The following is a 23,095-nucleotide window of genomic DNA, read 5'->3' as shown; positions in this document are numbered from 1 at the left end:
GAGGCTGCGGGGCAGGAGGGGGCGGACGCTGGCAGTCTGAGCCGGCGCGGCCCGGCCCTTTCCGGGGCTGCGCGGCTCCCCAGACTCGGAGCCGGCAAAAATGTGCCTAGTCACGGGGCCGCTCTCGGGGGAGCTGAGGTCTCCTGCTGGTGTAGGCCTGGAGCCCCTCCTCTCCCGCCGCGTCCCCCTACCCCCGGGCCCCACCACTTAGGCGGGTACGGGCTGTGGCACCGCGCACTCACCCCGCTGGGCAGTCTGTGGGCGCTACTTTGCCAAGTAACCTAACCAGTGGATCCATGGGATCACGCATTGGAAGCTTTGATCTAGAAAACCCAATCTCCGGAGGTTGGGGGGAGTCAAGAAGTGCCCTGCGCGCTGGAATCCCTCGACGTGCGGCCGGCGGTCGGGAGGGGTGCCGCGCGCGTTTCTTGGCGCTCTTTTGGGTCAGGGGAGAGGTTTGGGCTGGGAACTCAGGGTTGGCCCCTTGCACCGCAGCAGAACGTGAGGGCCAGTCCGCGGACTGTGAGGTTTGAGTGGGCAGTGACCAGGATTTCTTGTTCGGGGCGCGGTGCCTCTCTGTGTCGATCCTAGCATTCGTGGCCTTGGCCTCAGTGACAGTGGCCGGTTGGCTGTCACGGCGGCCCTCAGTTGGCCCTTTCCTGCTTTATAGCGTGCAAACCTCGCCGCGCTGGGGCCAAGGGACAAGTTGGAGCTGTTGATCTGTTGCGCAATTGTTATTTTCCCCTGGGTGGCTTTGTCTTTGGATTTAGCGTTTTAAAATTGCAATTTCAAAATGTATAAGGCAGGGTATTCTGTTCTGTGCTGTCAAGGGTAAGAGTTGTGAGTGTAGATTAGAATTTCTATTGCTTTTAGCCTGTTACTAAATTTTTATTCCTTTCAGCTATTTATCCCATGAATCCTTTATATTTTTTATTTGAGAATTTGCCTCCTCAGTTTCTTATCGTGTTACCTTTTCTTTGTAAGGGCAGAGGATGGGATACTGGTGTTTCATAATATTTTGATATTGTTTTGTACATTATTATAAAAGTAAAAAAAGTTTCTGTTCATACTTTGTAGGAACTTTTAAAAGCAGATTGTTCTTTTGTCAATGGTGGGGATAATTGAGTTTGTAGGGGGAAAAATTTATAGGACAGTAAATATGTTTACGCTCTTAAATGTAGAGTTTGAGACTGATCCCGAAGAGGTTATGTAAGCTTTTAGGTTACTGACAGCATATTAATTGTACATTTTTTTCCTTTTAAAATTATTTGTCTTGAACTTTTCCTCCCAGAAATGGTTGCGATCGTATTCTCCTGGTTCTGGTTATTAGGAAGAAGTATATTGTACATTATGATTTTTTGTTGTTCGTTAGTAATCAGTAGGAATGTTTGAGGAAAAGATAGATGATGTAAATGAACTTTGGTTTTTAGTATTTTTTCTTTACTGTGTAGTATTGCATTCCATATACAGAAGTGCATAAAATATGTACTCCTTTCTCATAAGTACGAATTTTTCAGTTATGTTTGCAAAGATGGAAAATTGGTTATTTTTATCAAACACATCATTTTGCATATTTGAAGACAATGAAAAAATGAAGTAAAATTGAGAATCAGTTTCGTGTTTATAATTGTGATTCATATTAAAATCATTTCAGTAAGAAAGGTTTGAAGAGTCAAAGATTTGAACAAAAGGGTCAAAGAAACTATCCAGGTGTGAAGTGGGTATTAGGTATTAATGGTATTACAGGTTTTCACTCTGCAGAGGATGTGTTGAGAAACAAAATAGTAAGAAGAGCCAGACCGATTCTATATCTTCATTAAGTAGAGAGAGAACCATCAGTTATTTTTCAAGAGTGTCTTGGAAAGATAAAGCACTTTTGTAGATGAGGGATGAAGTTGATCTTGGGTTAGACTGATAAGATTATTTTTAAAAGTCAAGCATAAAAACAGGACAAGCTTCTCATCTCTTGAATGAATGTTAAGCAAAGAACAGTCTGACTTTAGATATGTGGAAAATCTCTTGGGACATTGTGGAAGCCCACAGGTAGGAGGATAACTGCACAACTCACATCAGTCTCTCTGCATTAAACATAATAAGGGCCATTTAAAAATATCACTTATTAACTTGGGTCCTTAAAAACATTGCTGGGAGGGATGGGGGTATAGATCAGTTGGTAGAGTGCTTGCCTTGCATGCACGAGGCCCTGGGTTCTAATCTTCAGTACCAAAAAAAAAAAAAAAAACCAAACATTGCTGGGAAACCAACAGCAACAGGAGAACTCCCAGTCTTTTTTTAGGGCTATGGAAGCATTGTAAGCCAAATGCATCATTTTTCTTAATATTTATTTTTATTCAAGATGACTTACACTTAACAAAGCTGCATGAGAAAGGAGTCTGTGACTACAGAACAGATGCTTTTTTTTTTTTTTTTTAGCATATCCTTCGTTTTGACTGAAAACAATTATAGGGAGTTTTATATATATATTTCTTTTTCACTTTTTCTTTAAGCCAGGTTAACCTTTCCGTGTTTAGGAAGAATTTGGCACTAAGATGATAACAGATTAAGTTATTGGACACCTCTGTGTGCTAGGCAATATGATAATTGACTCATAAATAATTTCACAGTGACTTCATGGGAAATACTGTTATCTCCAGTTTCCAGGTTAGGAAAGAGGCACAGAGAAAGGTCTAGTACTCTAAAGTGACCCAACTGTTGAGTGGCCCAGAGAGGATTCAAATCTATGTAGTCTGACACAGAGCTCAGAATCCCCACTTTCAATTCGAACAAAGAGGAGTTAACCTTGAAGCAGGAGGAAAAGCCCACCCTTAACAAATTGATAGATTAAGAAAAACTAGCAGAAGAGCCTGGAATGAAAGATTCATATTTGCATCTTTCCCACTTACCATGGAGCGAGGTGGATCTTGTTAATTTCAGTGAGAGAGAGTATAAGCCATCAATGAAATTGCAGCCTGTGATCTTTTTCAGAAACAAACCTAGGTAGATTTCATTAGAGAGGCAGGACTGTTTTAATATACTAATGGTTTTATAAGGCAGTTTCAACAGTGTTTGAGATTCTGCCTTACGTTTTTCAGTGACTGTTTTCCTTTTTTCTTAATCTCAGCCTTTGCCTTTGTTGGTTGGTATATTCTCGTATTCCATTGGCTCTTTTGTTTTGAAATAGTGATCAAAAATAAGTTTGGGGGGGCTGGGGTTGTGGCTCAGTGGCAGAGCGTATGCCTGACATGTGTGAGGCACTGGATTCAATTCTCAGCACCGCATATAAATAAATGAATAAAATAAAAGGTTCGTCGATATATAAAAAAATTTTTTTTAAAGTTTGGTAGTGAGGATGGTGAAAAGTGTGATTGACAGAGTTAAATCAGGTTTAAGGAAAGTGGGTAAAATTGGGGCAGGGGGTAGGAATTTGAGTTGAAAACAGCTAGCAGAAACCTGCTGGCTCAAACACTAATTCCCTGTTTTGGCACTTCTGAATTGAAGCAAGCATAAGGGCTCAAGTCTGTTTAGTTGAAGTTTACTTAGAGCTTTGAGAACAGTACATTTTAAAATTAAACACTTTATTTCCTAGTCCTTATTGTTAAGCAAAGTGTTTTCAGAATTATGACTTGATTTGCCTGAATCGAGCATGCTGCAGAACTTATGATCCATGGATGATTTATTTGTCTAAAAGTTGATGGGGGTGAGTCCCCAGGGTGTTTACCTGGCCCAGCCACTTCTGAAAGTTGATTGAAATATGTTGGACATCAGGGTGGAGGAAGCAGGTTTATTAGATGCAGTAATTAGCTTGTCTTTGTCTATGACTGTAAAAATGCATCTGTATTTCAGGTTTACTATAAAGTGAGGAATAGAGGTTGTGTGTGTGTGTGGTGTGTGTGTGTTTGTTTTTTGATACTGGGGACTAAACCAGAGGCACTTTACCACTGAACTACATCCTCAGCCCTTACAGTTTTGAAACAGGTCTCACTAAATTTTGTAGGCTGGCCTCAAACTTGTGGTATTCCTGCCTCAGCCTCCTGGATCACGGAGATTGCAAGTGTGCGCCACTATACCTGGCTATAGTTTATGTTTTGATGATCTGATTTCTAGAAATTACTGAAATTTTTTTGCTACTTACTTTTAAATAAGTATCAGCAAATATTTATTAAAAAGACTGAGATATAGGCCAAGCCTTCTTCAATTGATAATGGTATGTTTTCTGGATATAAAAGCAAAAATATATTCCAGTATATAATATTTATATTCCCAAACAGTGTTGGAAAATACAAAAAATATTCTTACACTAACACCCCTACAAAACAAAATAAGACTGTTAAACAAAATCCCGCCTTGTCTAAAATTGGATTTTGCTGTTTGAGTGAGCCCCTGCCACAATAAACACCTTTTAGCTATTTGTATTAATTTTAAGAACTCTTGAGGGTAGGAAGCCCTTTCAGTTCATTGTTTTCACAGCATGTATACCATAATACCTAGGTGTTACAAAGCTTCATATTTGGAAATTTTTGTGTACTTTAACATGTGAGTTTGCCTGGGACTATTGTAATGGTGGAAGACATATCCAGGATATAAGTCAGATTTGGATCACCAAGTCAGTCTTTCAAAGTACCTGTGGATTGTTGACTCTTGAATGTTTTTATAGTCCATCAATAGTTTGCATTCTGAAGAATTTGTATTTAAAAAAAAAAAAATTCCTTGGCAATGTTGAGTGGTCATTCCTTTTTCGTAAGTTTGGTGAGACTTTGAGCCTGTAGTATCCCTAGTACACTAAAAAGATCTGACCTTTTTGAATAAAAGGAAAATGATTGGGTAGGAAAAGAAAAACATCAGATTGCTTTGACTTTGATGCCTCCTGAGTGTAGCTCTTTTTTTCCGTATTGGGCAGTTCTTTTTAATGGCCTTTGAAAATCTTTCTTGATACTTGTCTTACCTGTGTATCTAGGATTTTTTATTTCTCTACAGCTGCATTTTAATCTCCTTGAGAGGTGGACACACAATTTAAGTGAGGGATCATTCACATGCCTTATGATTCACCTACTTAAGCTAATTCAGTGGTTTAGTATATTCATAAAGTTATGGAATCATCACTATAATTTTTATCATCAAAAGAAAACCCTATACTCATCAGCATTCACTTCCCATTTTCTCCAAAGTCCCTTAGCCCCCGGAAACCACTTATTATTATTTTTTTCTCTATGGATTGCCTAGTCTAGATGTTTCATATGAATGGAAACTTACAACATTGGTGATATCTGCCCTTTGTGTATGGCTTCCTTCACTTAGCATAATGTTTCCAAGGTTCAGCCATGTTGTAACATATATCAGTGAGTCTTTCTTTTTATTGTTGAAGATTTCATTGTATGGACAAACCATATTTTAGTTATCTACTCATTTTAGGTGATGGACGTTTTAGTGATTTCCACTTTTTTGTATTTCTTTTTGCTTCCTATAATAGTGGTTCTTAAGCTTTGCCATATTAGATTTACCATCAGTATTCAAGTACTGATGCCCAGACTGTGTTCCACATTTTTGGATTCCCTGGGGGTTAACTTGGGCATTGCTGTTTTAAAGTTTTCCATGGGATTCCAAGGTACAGTCAGGTTCTAAAGCCAGTGCTTTAGGGGACCTAGCTTAGGACTTGGTACCCATTGAAAATATCTGTATAGTAACTTAGCAAAGCTGATGCCTTACTTAAATTATGAAAATAAGTTGGTCACTGGCCTTCACAACTTTATGATTGCTGCCTAAATCTGGGAGCTGTATTTCAAGGTGCTTGGTGAATGTTTGAAATTCAGTAGATATAACTTGAGCTCTTTAAATTCCTCGCGAAGATTTCAGTGATAATCTTATTATAAAAAGGTTTTCCCCCAAGTGAGTCAGTAGAATTTTTCCTTATTTTCTTGGGAATGTGGCCTGTGGGTAGATTACTTGGGGATAGCATATAGAAAAGATTGGATGGAATACTCAGAAACTGGGATTGGGTGTTGTCTGGAGGCCAGGCCAGGGCACTGCCTGCCCTACTCTAGGGCTCTGCATTCCTGGGCTTCCTTATTGTCGTCCTCTATTGCAAACAAAACCTGTAAATCTCCTAGGCAACTTTTAGCAACTCCAGTTTTTGGAGTTTTATCTGCCAAAAAAAGTAACTATCACTTGTACTTACCTGTATGGTGTTTGAGCTTACATATTTGGAACTGGGGGTTAACCTCCAAATTGTGTGTATTGGAGGCAGGGTACAGCACAGTACTTTTGCTTGAGAGACTTGGGTGTGGTGTGTTACCTTCTGAAGCTGACTTAGCCCCTGCCCTGTATACTGTCTTTGTAAACCCCCCCCCCCACCACCACCACCACCAGGTTGCCAGATAGAGCTTTTGAGGCCCAACTGTCATCTTCTCCATCACCCTTTGGTGGGGTGTGTGTGGTCACCTCAGAAAGCTGCTGAGCTTTTAAAAATTCTACTGGCAGTAGCTTGAAATTCTTTTAATATGACCTTTTTGTTTCTTTAACATTTCAAAACTATGTTATTCTTTTATTTGTTCTTGTGACTTTTGTATCAAATGATTTATGTAATAGGTGTTTAAAGGTCCTCAGGACAGAAAGATTTCATTGTTAACATTTATTCTTATGCAGTGCAGACTTATATTTTCTTGAATAATTTTTCCCATTAAATGCCTTTTCCTATCTTGTCAGGAATATAACTGGCAGTAGAGGTGGGTTAGTGCCTCCAATGTCTCTGAGAGAAATGACCTGAATTTGAGGTCTGTATTGACTGTGTGTACAAGGGGGCTGGCCCACTGATAAAGGTGTATGGAATTGTCCTTTGTTTCAGCTCTGACAGTTCTTTCTCTGCTCTGCTTAGGCACAGAATTAAACTATTACTCGTGGATGCAGAATCCAACCCATTACTTGCCTAAGAGCTTAGAACAGAAGGGGAAATGAATACAGTGCTTTGTTGATTCCTTTGTGTAGGACAGGCACAGGGGTGTGACTGCTACTTTGGGCTCTCAAGAGTTTTTAAAGAGCTGTATTCTTTGTTGGTTTGTTTTGTAGCCAGGGACCTTTGCTGCTGTGACTAGAGAGTATTGAAGAACTATGGATTTTTTTTTTTTAACCTAGTCCCCCTCCTGCCCTTTTTGACCATTAAAATCCTGGTAATGAAAATCATGAAGAATAAAAATTATTATATTTTACTTGTGATAGAAAGAATTACCAAGTTTGGAAGAAAGTGTTTTTGTTCTTGGTAGTCCTCAATGAAACATAACAAGATATACAATCTCAAAGGACTGGAATGGGATGAGTTAGTTTCTGCTGCTGGGTAGGCCCCACTGACAATGTATATGATGTTGTTCTCTTGCTGATTCCCAGATTGAGAATGGCCTGTGGGTCCAGGGTCGTCATTCTTCAGACAAGAGTTTGTACTCTCTAGAAACTTCTTTACCAGGCTCTATGTTTGGGGGAATCCTCAGGTAGTGGCTTCCCAGCTGTGATCTAGGGACTACCCCGCCCCTTGCACAGGTGGGGTGAGGCATCCTAAGGAAAGTGGGGCAACCTCGTATCTCTTCTCATTGACCCTGACAAGTAAAGTCTGATCTCCAGAGAGGACTCTGTAGGACTCTGGCTTTTATGTCCCTCAGGTTTCCAAAGTTCACTTGATAATGGTATAATTGTGCTATAAATTATAGCTCAGTGATTGTATGTGCTACAAAATATAATGGAGATTAAGGAAACAATTATGATTTTATTTTGGTTCATGTTACCAACTCACTGCCTATGTTGTGAAGAGAACTGCTTTCCAACTCCCAGCCCCTGCATAATTCTTTTTTTTTTTTTTAATTTTTAACATTTTTTATTTTTTAGTTTTCGGCGGACACAACGTCTTTGTTTGTGGTGCTGAGGATCGAACCCGGGCCGCATGCATGCCAGGCGAGCATGGTACCGCGTGAGCCACATCCCCAGCCCCTGCATAATTCTTTTAATGGACATTTCAAGACACATTTGTTCTCTTAAAACATCGATTTTATTGTTACCTTGAAAGGGGTATGTGGAAGGGGTATGAGATAATAATTCTTAAGATCTAATACTTCAGTAGAGTACCTACAGGCTAATTTTGAAGTACTCTCACTGGGAGTGAGGTTAAATAATTTTTCTACAACTAATAGTTAGGTCATAAATTATATAAAACATGGTACCTTCAGTTCTTAAGTAATTTGAAGTCTTTAACTGGAGATACCTTAGGTATACATGAAAATACTGAATTCAGAACCAAAATAATGTACACTTATTCATTCCACAAATATTTATTAAATGTGCATTTTAGGAAACTTTTAGGGCATGAAATTGTTGGATTTAAAAAAACAAAAACAAAAAAATGGTACTATGGATTGAACCCAAGAGTACTTTGCCACTGAGCTACAACCCCAGTCCTTTTTTGAGATAGTCTCACCGGGTTGTAGAGGCCGGCTTCAAATTTGCAGTCCTCCTTCCTCAGTCTCCTAAGTCATCAATTTTACAAGTGTACATCACAACACATGGCGTTAAGTCATTTTAACCTCCTAGGATAACAGCAGATACTCTTCAGTCAAGGAAGTGTATTTATTTTTCAGATTGCCTAATTAATCTATCCCTTTGACTCTTTGCACACATGAATTATAGGGTGTTTTTTATTTCATAAATAGTATAAATTAGTTAATGTCTCTATCTCCTCAGCCTAGGGTATGAATTCTTCTAGGGTAGAGACCGTATTTTACTCTTTTTGGTAACTCTGACATCTAGTACTTTGCCTGTTTACTTAATAGTTACTTAATAAACATGAGAGTGAGTCTGCTAACTGCCCACTAGGAGGTTGGTACTTAATAAATACAAGCTAGTATATGATATATGACAGGGCCATGGCAGTGCTACATGAGAAAATGTCACCTCCACCTGACTTACAGAGGACATCCTAGAGGAGGTCACATTTTCACTAGATTTTATTTTTTTAAACGGTGATTATTTATTTATTTTTCTTATATTTTTATGTGGTGCTGAAGATGGAACCCAGTGCCTTACACATGTGAGGCGGGCACTCTACTACTGAGCTACAGCCCCAGCCCTCACTAGACTTTATTTTTAAGCCAATAGATATCTTTTGGCTCAGACTTAGAGATTTAAGTGAAGCCCCAGGAATAGGAGAGGCATGAGCCAGAAGGTAGGCTGAAAAGGATGGATCAGGGGTGTCTGGAAGGCCTTTGGGGAGCATGTGCCGTGTTTCAAATTTATACAAGGTGTCTGGAAGCCATCAGAGGGTTTGGAAAGTTTATGGTGAATAGGAAAATGAATGTGGGGGGGGGCGGTCCTGCTATGTAGGAGTGAGTATTCTTATGGCTTAGAGGGCTGGACATCAGCGTGTGTATTGAGAATCTGCCATTGTAAATAAATTTCACCTCTGCTGCCATTAAAAGGGATCTTTTAAAGGAGTGAAATGTATTTTCTCCTTTTGGTCCCACCATAAAATCACTTATGCTCAGCCTTGCATGTTCCACTGTTGCTATGTTTGAGCAGGAACTTATCTGCCAGTGTATTCATTCCATTGATGGAAGAAGAGAAAAAGCCAGCTTGAAGTTGCTGTTCTGCTTTCAGAAGATTCTTTTCTTCCCCAAGATAGTGCACAGGGACTCTTTTTGCCCTTCTCTAAGATCACATCCACTTAACAGTGGATTCAATCCACTGTAACAGTCTTTTCTTGGTTTCCAGTCCCAATAGTTATCACTGTTCACCCAAGGAAAGAAAAAAAACAGACAAGTGTCCTTTCTCCTGTGGGTTCTGTCTGTGAGCCTCAAGCAAGCAGATGTGGAGTCTGCCAGTGGTGACCATGGGAGCCGCATGCTAAGTACTTTAACCATTTTTGTCCTGTGCAGTCCTATTACACCCCTAGGTAAGGAGCATCTTCCTGTTTTCTAGGTGAAGAACTGAGGCCTGGGGAGGTTATGTAGATATTACTGTGGGTTGTGTTTAGTGTCAGCACCTTTATATTATGGATATCTATGCACAGTGTTCTTCAAATTAGGGAAGATAAAAACTTGGCATGGGATCTAGCACAAGGTACTAGTGCTAGTATTCAGCAAATGGTAGCTGTGATTATTCTTACTATTATATTCCTTCTTTTTCAGGGATTTTTGAGCTTTCCACAGCCCACTTGAAAAATATCCCTTCTCAAATTCTAGCTGTACAATGGCATAAACATCCATGCCCTGTTTTGCTCTTTGCTATATGCTTCTCATTCTCCTGTGGTCTTCCCTACATATATCCTGGCCTGATGAGAGGGCCTATATCTGGAGACTGGGCCTCCTGAAACAGAAAACCAACTCCTGGCCAGGCCTTACACATACCCCAGCTGAGCAGAGGCCCTACCCACAGCCCAGGCTCTTCTAGGGTCACTATAAGCCCATACACTGGATTCCCTGTCTTTGTGAGGATTGTTAAACCATCTCATAGAACCCTTTCCCAGACCCATGCCTTACTTATGGCAAAATTTCTTTCTCTGGGGTTCTGGGCCTAGAAACCTAGTGTCCGTAGGCAATTTATATGGACTGAAGTTATATGAACAGGAGTTTGGGAACTGGCAGTTCATTCGCAGAAGGCTAAATCCAAATCTGTCTTCTTATCTTCCCCCACCCATCCATCCATTCTTTAAAGGCTTTAAAATATTTTGTGATAACTACCTCAGAATAGCTTTAACCTTAAAAAACAGGCAGAGCAATGAAGGGAAAGAGAAAACCTAAGACCCTTGAGGAGATGACATAGCTGGAAGGTTTTTACATTTACAACCCTTTGTCACCATTGCAAATTCTGGTACATAAACAAATTAAGATCTCATTTTCTATTTTTTATGTAGTGGCTAGACCCAGAAACTTTAAAAGTAGATGCTTCTCAGGGTCATTTGGGAGATGCAATGGGAGATGGATTTATTAATAGCATTACTACCTCACCCTGTGGTTGTCCTTTATGTTTTTAAGAGGCATTCATATACTTTTTCAAATGAAAAACTATTCTGTGAGGACTGATATTGTCTTGGTTTCCACTGTGGGGACCACAGTGAGGTTAGGTGGTAGCCATAGGCACCTTGTACAGCTGGTTAGCAGCAGAGGCCCCATGTGGCACTCATCTCTCTGGCAGCCTTCTTAGAGACCTAAGCTATTCTGAAGGAAAGCAAAGCCTGTGTTACTGGAGTGGATCAGAACTCTGGTTCTGTAATATAACAGTGCCTGCATTGGATGTCACTGTCTCTATGACGGAGGTCTTCAGGCACAAGCCCCACACCCCTTTCCTTTCTTTGGAATGTCAGTGATGGAAATGCTGCACACCTGGGTGGACTGGTGTGCATATACAAGGGTTTTGGAATAGTGTTGAGCACATACAAATTATGTGATAAATGGGTGGTCATTACCATTATTATCTGGACTCAGAATTTTGACACTGTGATCCTTTATTCTCAGATCTCAATGTGAAGCCTTAGTAGATAAGTCCCCTACATAATTAGTGAGTTAATTGAAAAGATTACCATTAAGGAAAAGATTTCTACATTAATTTTAATAGAATAATATATATATGTGTGTGTGTGTATATATATGTATATGTATGTATATATATATATATATATATATATATATATATATATATATATATATACACACACATACATACGTACACACACACACACATCAATGATAATCTTTTTAAGAGGTACACATTGCTTCTGGTGATGAGCAATAACAGTATAAGGTATTGTGCATTTTCAAATGTATATGTCTTAAAGTAGTTGAAACTCAAGTTAATTTACATATCTAGCAGAAATAAATACTAAGTACCTGAGGCTCTATTTCTATCCATCTTCAGATGACCTTTGTAGTAATCTTTCCTTCCTTTTCCTTTCCATTCCATTCTGGTGCTAGGGATCAAACCCACAGGCAGAGGCTCTATCACTGAGTTACATCTCTGACTCTAACCTTTGTTGTAATCTTGTTAATTGTGTGATATTTGGATCTAACATTGCTGAATAACATAAAAACACTCTGCTTAATCATTATGAGCCAGCCCTCAGACTCATACCAGCTTTTAAAGTCAGGGAGGTAGCTTTTTTCAAATTGTTAGCAGTGTAAATACTACCCAGTGTAGTTTGGAAGGGCTAATGTTTCTAGGATATTCATTGTATCCTTAGGAAGTAATTTGCCAAGCAAAAGAGTTTGGTTCAGTAGAATTCACTCCTATAGAGTGTGGAGGGCTCACTTTGTAGGGTGTTGCAGAATTGCACTGTCCCAACAACGTAGTCACAACCAGCCATGTGTTGCTTTGGAGTGCTATGTGTACAGTGCCACTGAAGAACTGAATTTTTGGTACCAGGGATTGAACCCAGAGGAGTTTTACCATTGAGTCACATCCACACCCCTTATTTATTTATTTATTTGTTTATATTTTGAGACTAGATCTCACTAAGTTGAAATCCTGAGGCTGTCTTTGAACTTGTGATCCTCCTGCCTTAGCCTCCCAAGCCACTGAGCTGCTGAGGTTACAGGTGTGCTGCTATGAGCCTTGCTAAAATTTAAATTACTATTTTTATTATTTATTTATTTTTTGCAGTACTGGGAATTGAGCCCAGGAGCAGGAGTACTCAACCACTGAGCATCCCCAGCAATTTTTATTCTTTATTTTGAAACGGTCTCTCTAATGCCCAGGCTGACCTTAAACTTGTGATCTCCTGCCTCAGCCTCCCCAGGAGCTGGGATATCAAAATTTGTATCACTACATCTAGCTAGTATAATTTTTTTTTCTGTTAAATATGCCTTTATTGTTTTGGTGGGACTATACACATGCTGTCACATTAGGTAAGATTTGTTGTTATGTGTGTTGAGTGTGTCACTTATAGTATCTCAATAATTTTTATAATTTTGGTTACATGTTCAAATAAACTTTTGAATATATTGGGTTAAATATGTTATTAAAATTAAATTCAATTTTTTTTTTTTTTAGCTAGGCTATTAAGAGTGAAATTAGGTGTGTGGTTTGCATTATATTTCTATTAGTGCTGCTTTAGAGCATCTTACAAGTAGCTAGTTAGCCCTTTTTTTTAATATTTATTTTTTTAGTTTTTGGCGGACACAACATCTTTGTATGTGGTGCTAAGGATCGAACCCCGGGCCACACGCACGCCAGGTGAGCGCGTTACCGCTTGAGCCACATCCCCAGCCCCAAGTTAGCCCTTTTTTAAAAAAAAAAAATTCAAAGTTAGTTTTTAGATTTATATTTTAGGCATCATAGAATCAAAAGCATTTAGAAGGCAACATTTTAAGGATCACTGAATGAATCTAGCCCCAACCTTTTGCAGATGAGGAAATCTTGGCCAAAAATTTATTTATAAAGTGATATGACCTAGTCTCAGGTAGGTGTTCTTGATAGCTTATTGCTTTGAATCCTGGATTTACTTGACACTGGAATCCTAGTACTGCAAATAATTTAAACTACTACTAGGTCCAAGCTGAAGAAAGTTCCTTTAAAAAGAAAATTGTCCTGGAGCTGGAGAATATCATGCTAAGCGAAATAATCCAATCCCCCAAAACTAAGGGCTGAATGTTTTCTCTGATATGCAGATGCTAATTCATAGTTAGGGTGTGGGTGCACCAATGGAAGAATGAAGTTATTTTAGGTAGAGGGGAGTGAAGGGAGGAGAGGGGCTACATGGGAAGGAAGGATAGTAAAATGAATCAGACATTATTACCCCATGTACATATATAACTATATGACCGGTGGGATTCTACATCATGTACAAGCAGAAGAATGAGAAATTATACTCCACCTATATATGATGTATCAAAGTGCATTCTACTGTCATATATAACTAATTAGAATAAAATTTATCCTAGATGAGCTGGGTGCAGTGGTGCACCACTGTAATTCCAGCAACTCAGGAGACTGAGACAGGAAGATCACCAGTTCAAGGCCAGCCTCAGCAACTTAGCAAGGCCCTAAGCAACTTAGGTGAGACCCTGCCTCAAAATTTAAAAAACAAAAAATTAAAAATTAAAAAAAATTTTTAAAAAGGGCTGGGATGTGGCTTAGTGGTAAAGCGCCTCTGCATTCAATTTCTAGTACCAAAAAATAAGAAATCATAGGTGGTTAAGAAATTTATTGGGTGGTATCCCACATCTCACAGTGGATAGACAGTATGATGAGTTAGGTGTTTGATGTATATTTTCGGGGGCAGTTGAAGGATAGTATAATGGCAGTTTTATGAGGAATGGCAAATAAATTCAATATTCCCACATTTGTCTGAACATTTACTTGAGAAAACTCTATACAACTGGTTTTCATACTTTAACTTTTTCCAAGTCATAGATTTTTAGTTAGACTCATGGCTTTTGTCCTAAAGGAAAGAGACTGAGATTTCTAATTCATGTGTTTGTTTATTTACTTATTTATTTGGGGATACCAGGGATTGAACTTGGGGTCATTTAACCACTGAGCCACATCCCTAGCCCTTTTCCATATTTTATTAGAGACAGAGTCTCAGTGATTGCTTAGCGCTTCGCTGTTGCTGAAGCTGACTTTGAACTCACAATCCTCCTGCCTCAGCCTCCTGAGCTGCTAGGATTACAGGTGTTTACAGGTGTGCACCACTGCACCCAGCTCATGTGTTTATTTTTTATTTAGGGCTGTCTGAGATCATTTGAAAGGGTGGGCCTGTTTTTATGATATTGTTTTCAAAACTGGTTTTAATGAATAGTCCATCCACAACTACAATGAACAAACTTTAGAGCAGACTGGAATTTAATTATTTTGGGGGGCACAGGGAGGAAAGGGAGGTGTTAGGATTCACTGAATGGTGAAATGATTTACATGGGTATGTTCCTCAGTTTGGAGAGGATCTGTGACTGCTGCAGATGGCAGCTGATGAGCCAGGAAACCTTTGACACTTTACCTTCCTTATCTTGGCTTCCTCACACTTGGTAGTTTGAAGATTAAATGATATAATGATACAAGTGAAAGTGTTTTGTGACCTTAAATCACTGCAGATGTCAGGCTGTCTTTCTCACAGAAGCTGAGAACTGTTGCTTGATTCACAGCAAGTCTTGGGGGAGCCCTTGGATGTGATCCTATCTGGTGGTTCTCAAGGGTCTACACGCATTTGGGGCCACCTTTGCTCTTGGTAGGGAAAGCTGGCAGCCAGGCAGTGGAGATGACTTGCAGGGTTTAGGACTTGGGAGTCTCTTACTCCTGTTGTGTTAAGCAGAGCCACAGTCTTTGAAAACCAAACTGTATTCACAGCTTGTGGATGGGGGAAGAATAGTTTTGTTTGGAAGAGTGCAGGTCAGACATCAGACATTTTCTGATAACAGGGTTTCATGGGCCATTAATTTGGCTCTTAAGGTTAAATTCCACACAATATTTTTAAGGTCTGTTTTCAGAAAGATCAGTGGATTAGAGGGAAGGAAACGGGAAGGGGAGGAGAGGTAGACAAGGGAAAGTACTGGGGATTGAATTAGAGTAAATTATATTCCATGCTTTTGTAATTTTGTCAGAATGTAAACTAATTTTATATATAAGTAAAAAGAACTATTAAAAAAATAAGAAAGTATGTTTTTAGAATAATTCCTAATAGTTAAATGAGTTTTTAAGTACTAGAAATTATAATAAAAAAAGTCTAAATTGAAATCTGGCTTATGTTAGATAGCTAGATGAACCCTCCTGGGGTCTGTTCAGGCAGGTGAAACCTCTAGCTGGTTGCTTACTTAACTGGCTATTTTTATAAACCTGGACTGTAGTCTCCAAAATCACTGTTGGCTCTTTTTATAATCAGTTATGTGTTCTAAATGTAATTTAGTGGCCAACAGACACCTGTTTCTGAGACACATCCTTAGAAAGAATGCCTTCTTTTTTTCTTAAGTTTATCTTGTATATTAGAAAGACTGAGGTTGCTGATTGGACTGTTGTGCTTTGAGTGTTCCACCTGTTGGGACTTTGTCCCACCTGCCTTATCTCTGTATGTCATAGGCTTTGTTTCTTACTTTTGTAAGTAAGCTGCCAGCTCAGAAAGCACAAACCAAGGTTAGCTGGCTGGACTATGGCTAGGCACAGATTGGTGGTTAAAGAAGTGCTATTTGCAAGCCGACATTTCTTCAGGGGAAGTTTATTCTTGTCTTTGGCCTCCGTTTTGTTGTTAAAAGATACTGGGAATGGTCCAGTTTTGAAATGATTATGGAACACAGGAGACCTGTACGTTAATTTTTTTATTTTAATGCTGGGGATTGAACCTAAGGCCTTGTGCATGCTAAGCATGTGCTCTACCACAGTTGTACCCCCTGCCCAAATATGTATTTATTGAGTGGGTACCACAGGCCAGTATGATGTAAGATGTAAAGGGCACTTGAGTTGGAAAAGGTAGGGAAATGGGCACTCCACATTACCAGTAGGAGTGTAAAAGGCACAACCTTTGTATAGAGCTGTTTTGTATTTGATAGATACTTCTGTCATAATTTAAAATGCATGTACTATTTGACCTAGCATTTCCACTTGTATTTATCTCACAGATATCCTCAAACACATATGAAGTCATTTATGTACAAGGATATTCATTGTGGCATTATCTGTAATAACAAAAAGATTAGAAGCTGAGCACAATGGCACATACCTGTGATATCTGTAATCCTAGGAACTCTGGAGGCTGAGGCAGGAGGATGGCAGGTTTGAGGCCAGACTGGACAACTTACAGGGACCCTGTCTCACAATAAAATAAAAAGGACTAAGGATATGGCTCAGTGGTAGAACACTTGCCTAGCATGTACCCTGGGTTCAATGTCCAATACCATGCCCTGCCCTCCCCCAAAAGAAACAAAAGTTGAATGGGGGGACTGATTGTTACACTATTGAGTCATTTGTTATTATGGTACATTATATGACAAAATGCTGACCATTATAAGTAGTGGGATAACTCTATGACCTGAACGATCTCTGGAATATATTAAATAGGAGTGCAGGGTAAACGGAACCTTGTGATTGTAGGCTGTTTTGTATGTCTGTGTGGACATATAATGGCATGTTTCCCTAAGGAAACACAAAATACAAGTGGTTGCTTTTGAGGAGGGTAACTTGGAGATTACTTTTTTGATCTTTCTTCTTTTTAAATGTTATACCTATACATGTATTTTTCCTTTTCAAATATATTGTCATGCCCAAAAGGAATTTAGTCTAATCAGAGTATTGTAATAAAACTGTTGATAAGAAATATAAATAGTATAGGGTAAATATTGGCTTTATAGAAGATCGTTTCAGTGCTGAACTTCCTGTGAGTTGGTCTGATCTGCGTCTAAGACTCCTGGGTCAGTCAGGTCCAGGGGTTCAGAGGGCTGACTTCCACATCTTAATTTCCTGCTTGGGGGATGGAGGTATGGGACTAAAACTAGAGTTTCCAGACCTTGTTCTGCTGGGGTGTGAATGCATTGGAGCCCGAGTATGGGAAGAACTCCCTCAGACTCTGAATCTGAAGTTTGGTGTTGGAGTCCTAGCTGTGGCTGCTTGCTGAACACGTGTTTGGGACAAGTAGCTCCAACCCCAGAGCCTCAACATGCTCATGTAGAAATGAAGATTATACGATACTGATCTCCTTCCCTCACACTAAAACTCCTGTAAACTATGAAGTGCATTTAAAAGCAAAAGTGAAGCAAAGGTGTATCTTTTTCTCTCTGACAAATAATTTGGTAGGAGTTGTAAAATTAGAGAATCAGAAAAAGGATAGTGTGAGAAAGAATCCTTTGATGTTGGACTGTAAGTTATTTCACCCTCTAAACCTGTTTCCCTGTTCACAAAATGAGAGGGGCTATTTGGATGATTCCTATGGTCCCTTCCAGAAGCATTCCTTGACTGTGTGGCATAAACAGTAATTCCCATGCCGGCTGAGATGAGTCATGCTGACAGAAAAGTTCAAGTGCATGGAGGAAGTCTCTGAGTCTGAGAATTTCCCTTGCGCTGGAGAATCTGAGCCTCGGGTGGGGGTGTCAGTGGGGGAAAACATTACCACCACCAAGGGAGACAAGAACACAGAAACAGTGTGGAGATGTGTTTATTTTTATGTGTTCTCATCACCTCTGTAGCCTCCTTTCCTTTCAAATGGGTAGGAATGTTCATGTAGTCTGGACTGATGTACTTTATGGCAGCTGTCGTCTCTGTGAGGCCTTTCTGTGCAGGGTTAGTGGTACTTCCTCTCTGCTACCTGGGCTGCTCGTGCATTTTATCCTGTTGTCTCATAATAAGGTCAGAGACTGTCTCTTATTTATCTTTATATCCCTGGCACCTAGCATGGCTCCTGGCACCTTACAGGTGGCCTGTAAGTGTGTAAGAGAGGTGGGTAGATGGATTAAGGTATGTGCAGTAATCTTGTTGATCTTGACCATCACCTTTTGTAACTACCACCATTGTGGAAAACTGAGGTTTTAACCATTGATTACTATTTTAAGAAATATTTTATACTCGGAAAGTTTACATTAAAAAAGTAAAGTGTTTTAATGACATCTTTAAAATGAAAGCTAAGTGTTAGCCTATAATTATTAACATATAATATGGTAAAAATATATATATATGTATCAGTAAAATTCATCACTCCCATCAGTGTCCCTAACCACTGCCACATCAAACAAGGTCTCTGACTGGCGTGACATTGAGTGCTCAGCCCCCAATCCTGAGTGACTGTCCTGCTTTTTACTTTTTAGCTAATATTAAGTAGTTAAATATGAAAAGGATAGACCCTGAAGGGTGGGGGTTTTGTTGTTGTAATTGTTTTACAAACGCAGGACCTCAAAATAGGGTAAGGGTGACTTTGGGAAATTTAGAAGTGGTGGAAGTTTCTGTAAAGAGCCCCTTTGGTTTGAGTTTTTCTTTATGGAGACACCCCTGTAGAAGGACCCAGGAGACAAGCAACACAGCTGCTTGACCTCCATTAGAGCTGCCTGGGTGGTCCATGTCCAATTAATTTCCATGTAGGTTAGATGAAGTAGGTTAGGGCGTTGGATGTAATGTTCTCCAAGGTTGTTGGTAACATGGGGTATACATGTGTGTTTTCCTATAGGATCATTCAGATAGTAGTGGAACGTCTATCCAAGTGTGCCTTTCATACGTGGAGGATAGACTTCCAAAACTGAATGCTCAGTATAGCTCACTCAAAATATCCTCAAAGTTCTTTGTCAGTTCAAGCCATTCTCTTGGCAAAGAAGTGACAATCTTTGTATAACCCCTAAGAAGCCTAGCAGCAGGATCTTGCTCCAATACAAATAACCAAAACCAGCCCTGTTGGGACTCAGCTGTGAAACCTCTCACAGAAAAGCTGGAGCTGTGCAGATTTTTTAGCAGATGGGGTCACCTACTATTTTGGAAATTAACTCTTCTGATTTCTTTTTGACTAAACTACATATGTTCCTCTTGAGAAAAACCACTTTGCAGTTTTGCTTTATCTTTGCATCATGCTTTAGAGTTTATAGACAAGGGTAATGGGTGAGAGTTCCAGTAAGCTGCTTGGATCATATTTCTTAGATTGAGTCATTGCTGAGAAACTTGTTTGTGAACAGGAAGCAGGCACATGAAAATGTCCGTGTATAGTAACCTGCCAGTCTGAGGAAACTGGACCACTCTAGCTGAAAGACACAAGAGGAGAAGGATAGTAATGGCTCTACAATCCAGGGAATGGCACATAGTGACCTTGCCTTTTAACTTATTGAATAATCTATCTCTTGGTGTGAATTCGGGAATTTTTATGTGGGTAAAATATCCCTAGCTAGCTGTTGAAGACTGAGGAAGAATTCCTGAGTAAGATTTCTTTACAAGGAAAATTTGGTTTAGTGGTAACTCTTAAGACCTATTAAGAATTCTGCTGATGTATTACAACTGGTTGCTAGATCAGTATTTTTTATAATTGTGCTATAAGTAGAAATAAACAGAGCAACATTTCTACTTAGCTTAGATGGCTTTTTGTCTCCAACATTCTCTTAATCTATATTTATAATCATTTTATAATTTTAATTATCTACAATTATTGTAGCAACACAAGCAAGAATTAGCAAATCAGTCTTGTAAAAACTCAAAAGTATTTGAATGTGGACAAACTACAAAGAATGACCTGCCATCTGTACTTTATCTTTTTTGATATTTTGGATGATCTAGAATTCTGAGAAAACAATTAGCACTGCACTGTGTATCTTGTAATGCCATGAAGGACAGAAGCCCTAGAAAAGTATATAGGTACATAAATATTCATGAAATATAATAGTCTTCAAAAGAAGTATTTTAAAACCACTTCTGCTTGGTATCATTTTAATAAGCATTAGGACTGCAAAGTAGAACCTTGTAAATTAGGATCTTTTTTGTTTAATGAATTCCTCAAAATTCAGGCTTGCCCTAAATTTTCTTTTCTTTGGGTGGGGTGGGACAGGTACCAGGGGTTGAACTCAGGGGCACTCACCCACTGAGCCATATACCCAGCCCTGTTTTGTGTTTTATTTAGAGACAGGGTCTCACTCAGTTGCTTAGTGCTTTTGCTGAGGCAGGCTTTGAACTCATGATCCTCTTGTCTCAGCCGGCCCCCCGGCCATTGGGGCCCTCAATTGTTTTTGTGTAATTCATTCATACAATAGAGTATGATCCGTGTTCTGTCTAGTTTTGTTTAAAAAAAATAATTTGGGCAGTGTCTATGGGAAGAAAAGACTAAATCAGATTTAACTTTTAGGTGAATATTCACCTGGGCATAATATAAAAAAATGAAATCTGTGAAAGAAAAAACAAAGAGTAACTGAAGATGCTATCTAAATTCTGCTTTCAAAGTTAGCAGTAAGGATCTGTTTTCATTGTGTTTACTAAATAATATGTACTTTTTTTAGCACTTTATTAGTGAAATTCATTTTTTTGTTTTGTTTTTTGGTACTAGGGATTGAACCTAGTGGTGCTTAACCACTGAGCAACATCACCAGCCCTTTTAGTTGTTTGAGACAGGGTCTCACTAAGTTGCTGAGACTGGACTCACAACCCTCCTGCCTCACCCTCCTGAGTAGCTGGGATTACAGATCACATGCATTTATTTTTAGAAAAGAGTGCCACCACTTCCAGTCAATTCTCCAAAGGAAATAGGATGTGAGCTTCATTTACACATGTGTAAAACATACCATTTTAGTTTTCAAATACCATTCCAGAGTTTGTTTATTGAATAGTTTTATTTAAGGATGGTGATCATGTTATTTGTGCCTTATCTTTTCTGATATTTTGGATGACCTGAACATGATAAATGCTATTTGTTCAAAGTACTAAAATTGGCTTGCAGAAAAACATTTTATGTGGATTCTGTATTCAAGGCCTTTCTTATTTGTTTATCCTAGTACAAAGATAATTTCCCATAAAACCTGTGAAAGATTATACAGATGGCAAATGATGATGAATACATTTTAAACATGAATATTTCCATTAGGCCAGATGGTGATTTACCATAAATTGTCCAACAATTGTGTTTCTTATTGTCTTCTTTTTTGTAAGCCACACTTGCAACATAATTTACAACACACTCAAATTCACAAAAGAACAACAAAAATTCAGACTCTTTTAAGTGGCAGACAGGATTTGCTCCATATGCCACATGAAGGCTCATAGCCAGCACTTCTGTGGCCCTTGGGAAGCTTTTTCATCAGTTTTAAGGAAATAACACTGTGGCTATCCTCCTCTGGGCCTTGTTAGGAGGTCAGGCACTTGTACTTCTTCAATCTTATGCTTCTGTGCAGAAGAGCAATTTTAGTTCTTCCTCAGTCCTCGTTTGTTACGGGCTCCACCCTGACAATTATTTCCTTTTAGACGATGTGCAAGCTTTGCAGAGATGGGTCGTTTGTGCAGTTAGTCATGTGCCTGGTCACACGGCTTCTCATAGGAAATGCTCACTGCCTGTTTGGTCAGCACAGAGCACAACACTGAGCCTGTGGGTCTTCCCAGTGTGGGCTAATAAACTCCTGTTCATATTAAATGTAAAGCTTTCAATGTTTCATGCAATAGCAAATCTACAAGCATTTTCCTTCTGAAACGTGGGAAAATTAGAGTAACAGCATGATGTATTAAGGATGGGAGGAGAAAATCACTGTTGCTGCATTCTAAACTTGGTTAGAACATCTGTTTTTAGGAAACCAAAAGTAATTGCTTTAAAATTAAGCTTTAATTTTTTTCTTCAACTACAAAGTTAAAAGCACAGAGGAAAACCTCTTAGAACACTTTGATAACATCTGTGTGGGTGCCATTATAATTCCTACCCTAATGAACATAATGTTTGTTCTTTGAAAACCTTTTGGTTGCCTTCATAGTGGAGATGGAAAGCTAGGACTATGAGAGCTGCTCAGCCTCCCAGGATCTACCACTGTTTCAGATCATTGCCCGTGACAGGATGTTCTACAGCTGATCCAAATGATGCTTTCTGTTGTATTTTTCCTGTTGATAAGGATCCATCAAGTTGTCCTTTTCTGAATGTGTATGGGAAATTAAAAATAAAAGCATACTGAATAAATTTGTAGTGCACTGAAAGGTAGTCATAGCAGGAATTAGGTGGCAGAACTGTTTGTGAAAAAGGTATATATAAATGTATATGGGGTCCCCACCACCCAACACCAGAGTCACCAAAAATAATATTCACCAACACAACATCATCCAATTTGCTTCATATTAAGGTGCCTCCATCATTTTTATTTACATGTTGCACATGTTTAGTAATCAGTTTCAGACATGCCCTGAGGAAGGATCAAGCAGCTTCACTGCTTCAAAGATACTATACATAGTTTTGGGAAAAGTTAAATTGTTCATTTTGTCCGTTTAGACAGCCCGAATGTTATTCCAGGCTCTCATTAGATAGGTCCCCAGCTTCATTAGTATCTATTGACCTGGAGTCCAAGGTAGTAGAGCCCATTGCTATCAACATACATAACGTTTGTACATTTTACACTTTAATGCAGGATAAAATAATATTAATCATAACTAAAACCAATTGAAACTTGTAGACATCTGGTAGAAGGGCGAAGTGGGCAAAAAAAATAATAGTGGGGGGGGGGGG

The 23,095-nt window shown here is 39.1% G+C and overlaps 1 protein-coding gene across 11 annotated transcripts in view; it reads left to right on the top strand.

Moving 5' to 3' along the window:
- Positions 1-101: 101 nt before the first annotated feature.
- Positions 102-23,095, top strand: part of Nfe2l2 (NFE2 like bZIP transcription factor 2) — a 27,591-nt gene continuing 4,597 nt past the window's right edge. The window contains exon 1 of one of the 11 annotated variants that reach the window (XM_015479353.2): positions 102-215. Coding sequence is in view for 3 of the 11 variants with exons in the window: in XM_048812544.1 (XP_048668501.1) it covers positions 1,975-2,043 (69 nt within the window). In the remaining 8 variants the exon portion in view is untranslated. Of the gene's footprint in view, positions 216-259; positions 277-328; positions 346-385; positions 403-510; positions 528-858; positions 2,044-7,923; positions 7,949-8,027; positions 8,047-23,095 lie in introns of those variants that run through there. The other 10 variants (XM_048812536.1, XM_048812540.1, XM_048812543.1 and 7 more) reach the window with 10 other exon arrangements.

This window comes from Marmota marmota, unplaced genomic scaffold (assembly GCF_001458135.2).
Source record: "Marmota marmota marmota unplaced genomic scaffold, marMar, whole genome shotgun sequence".
Taxonomy (NCBI): domain Eukaryota; kingdom Metazoa; phylum Chordata; class Mammalia; order Rodentia; family Sciuridae; genus Marmota; species Marmota marmota.
This window is presented reverse-complemented; position numbering and strand designations above follow the sequence as displayed.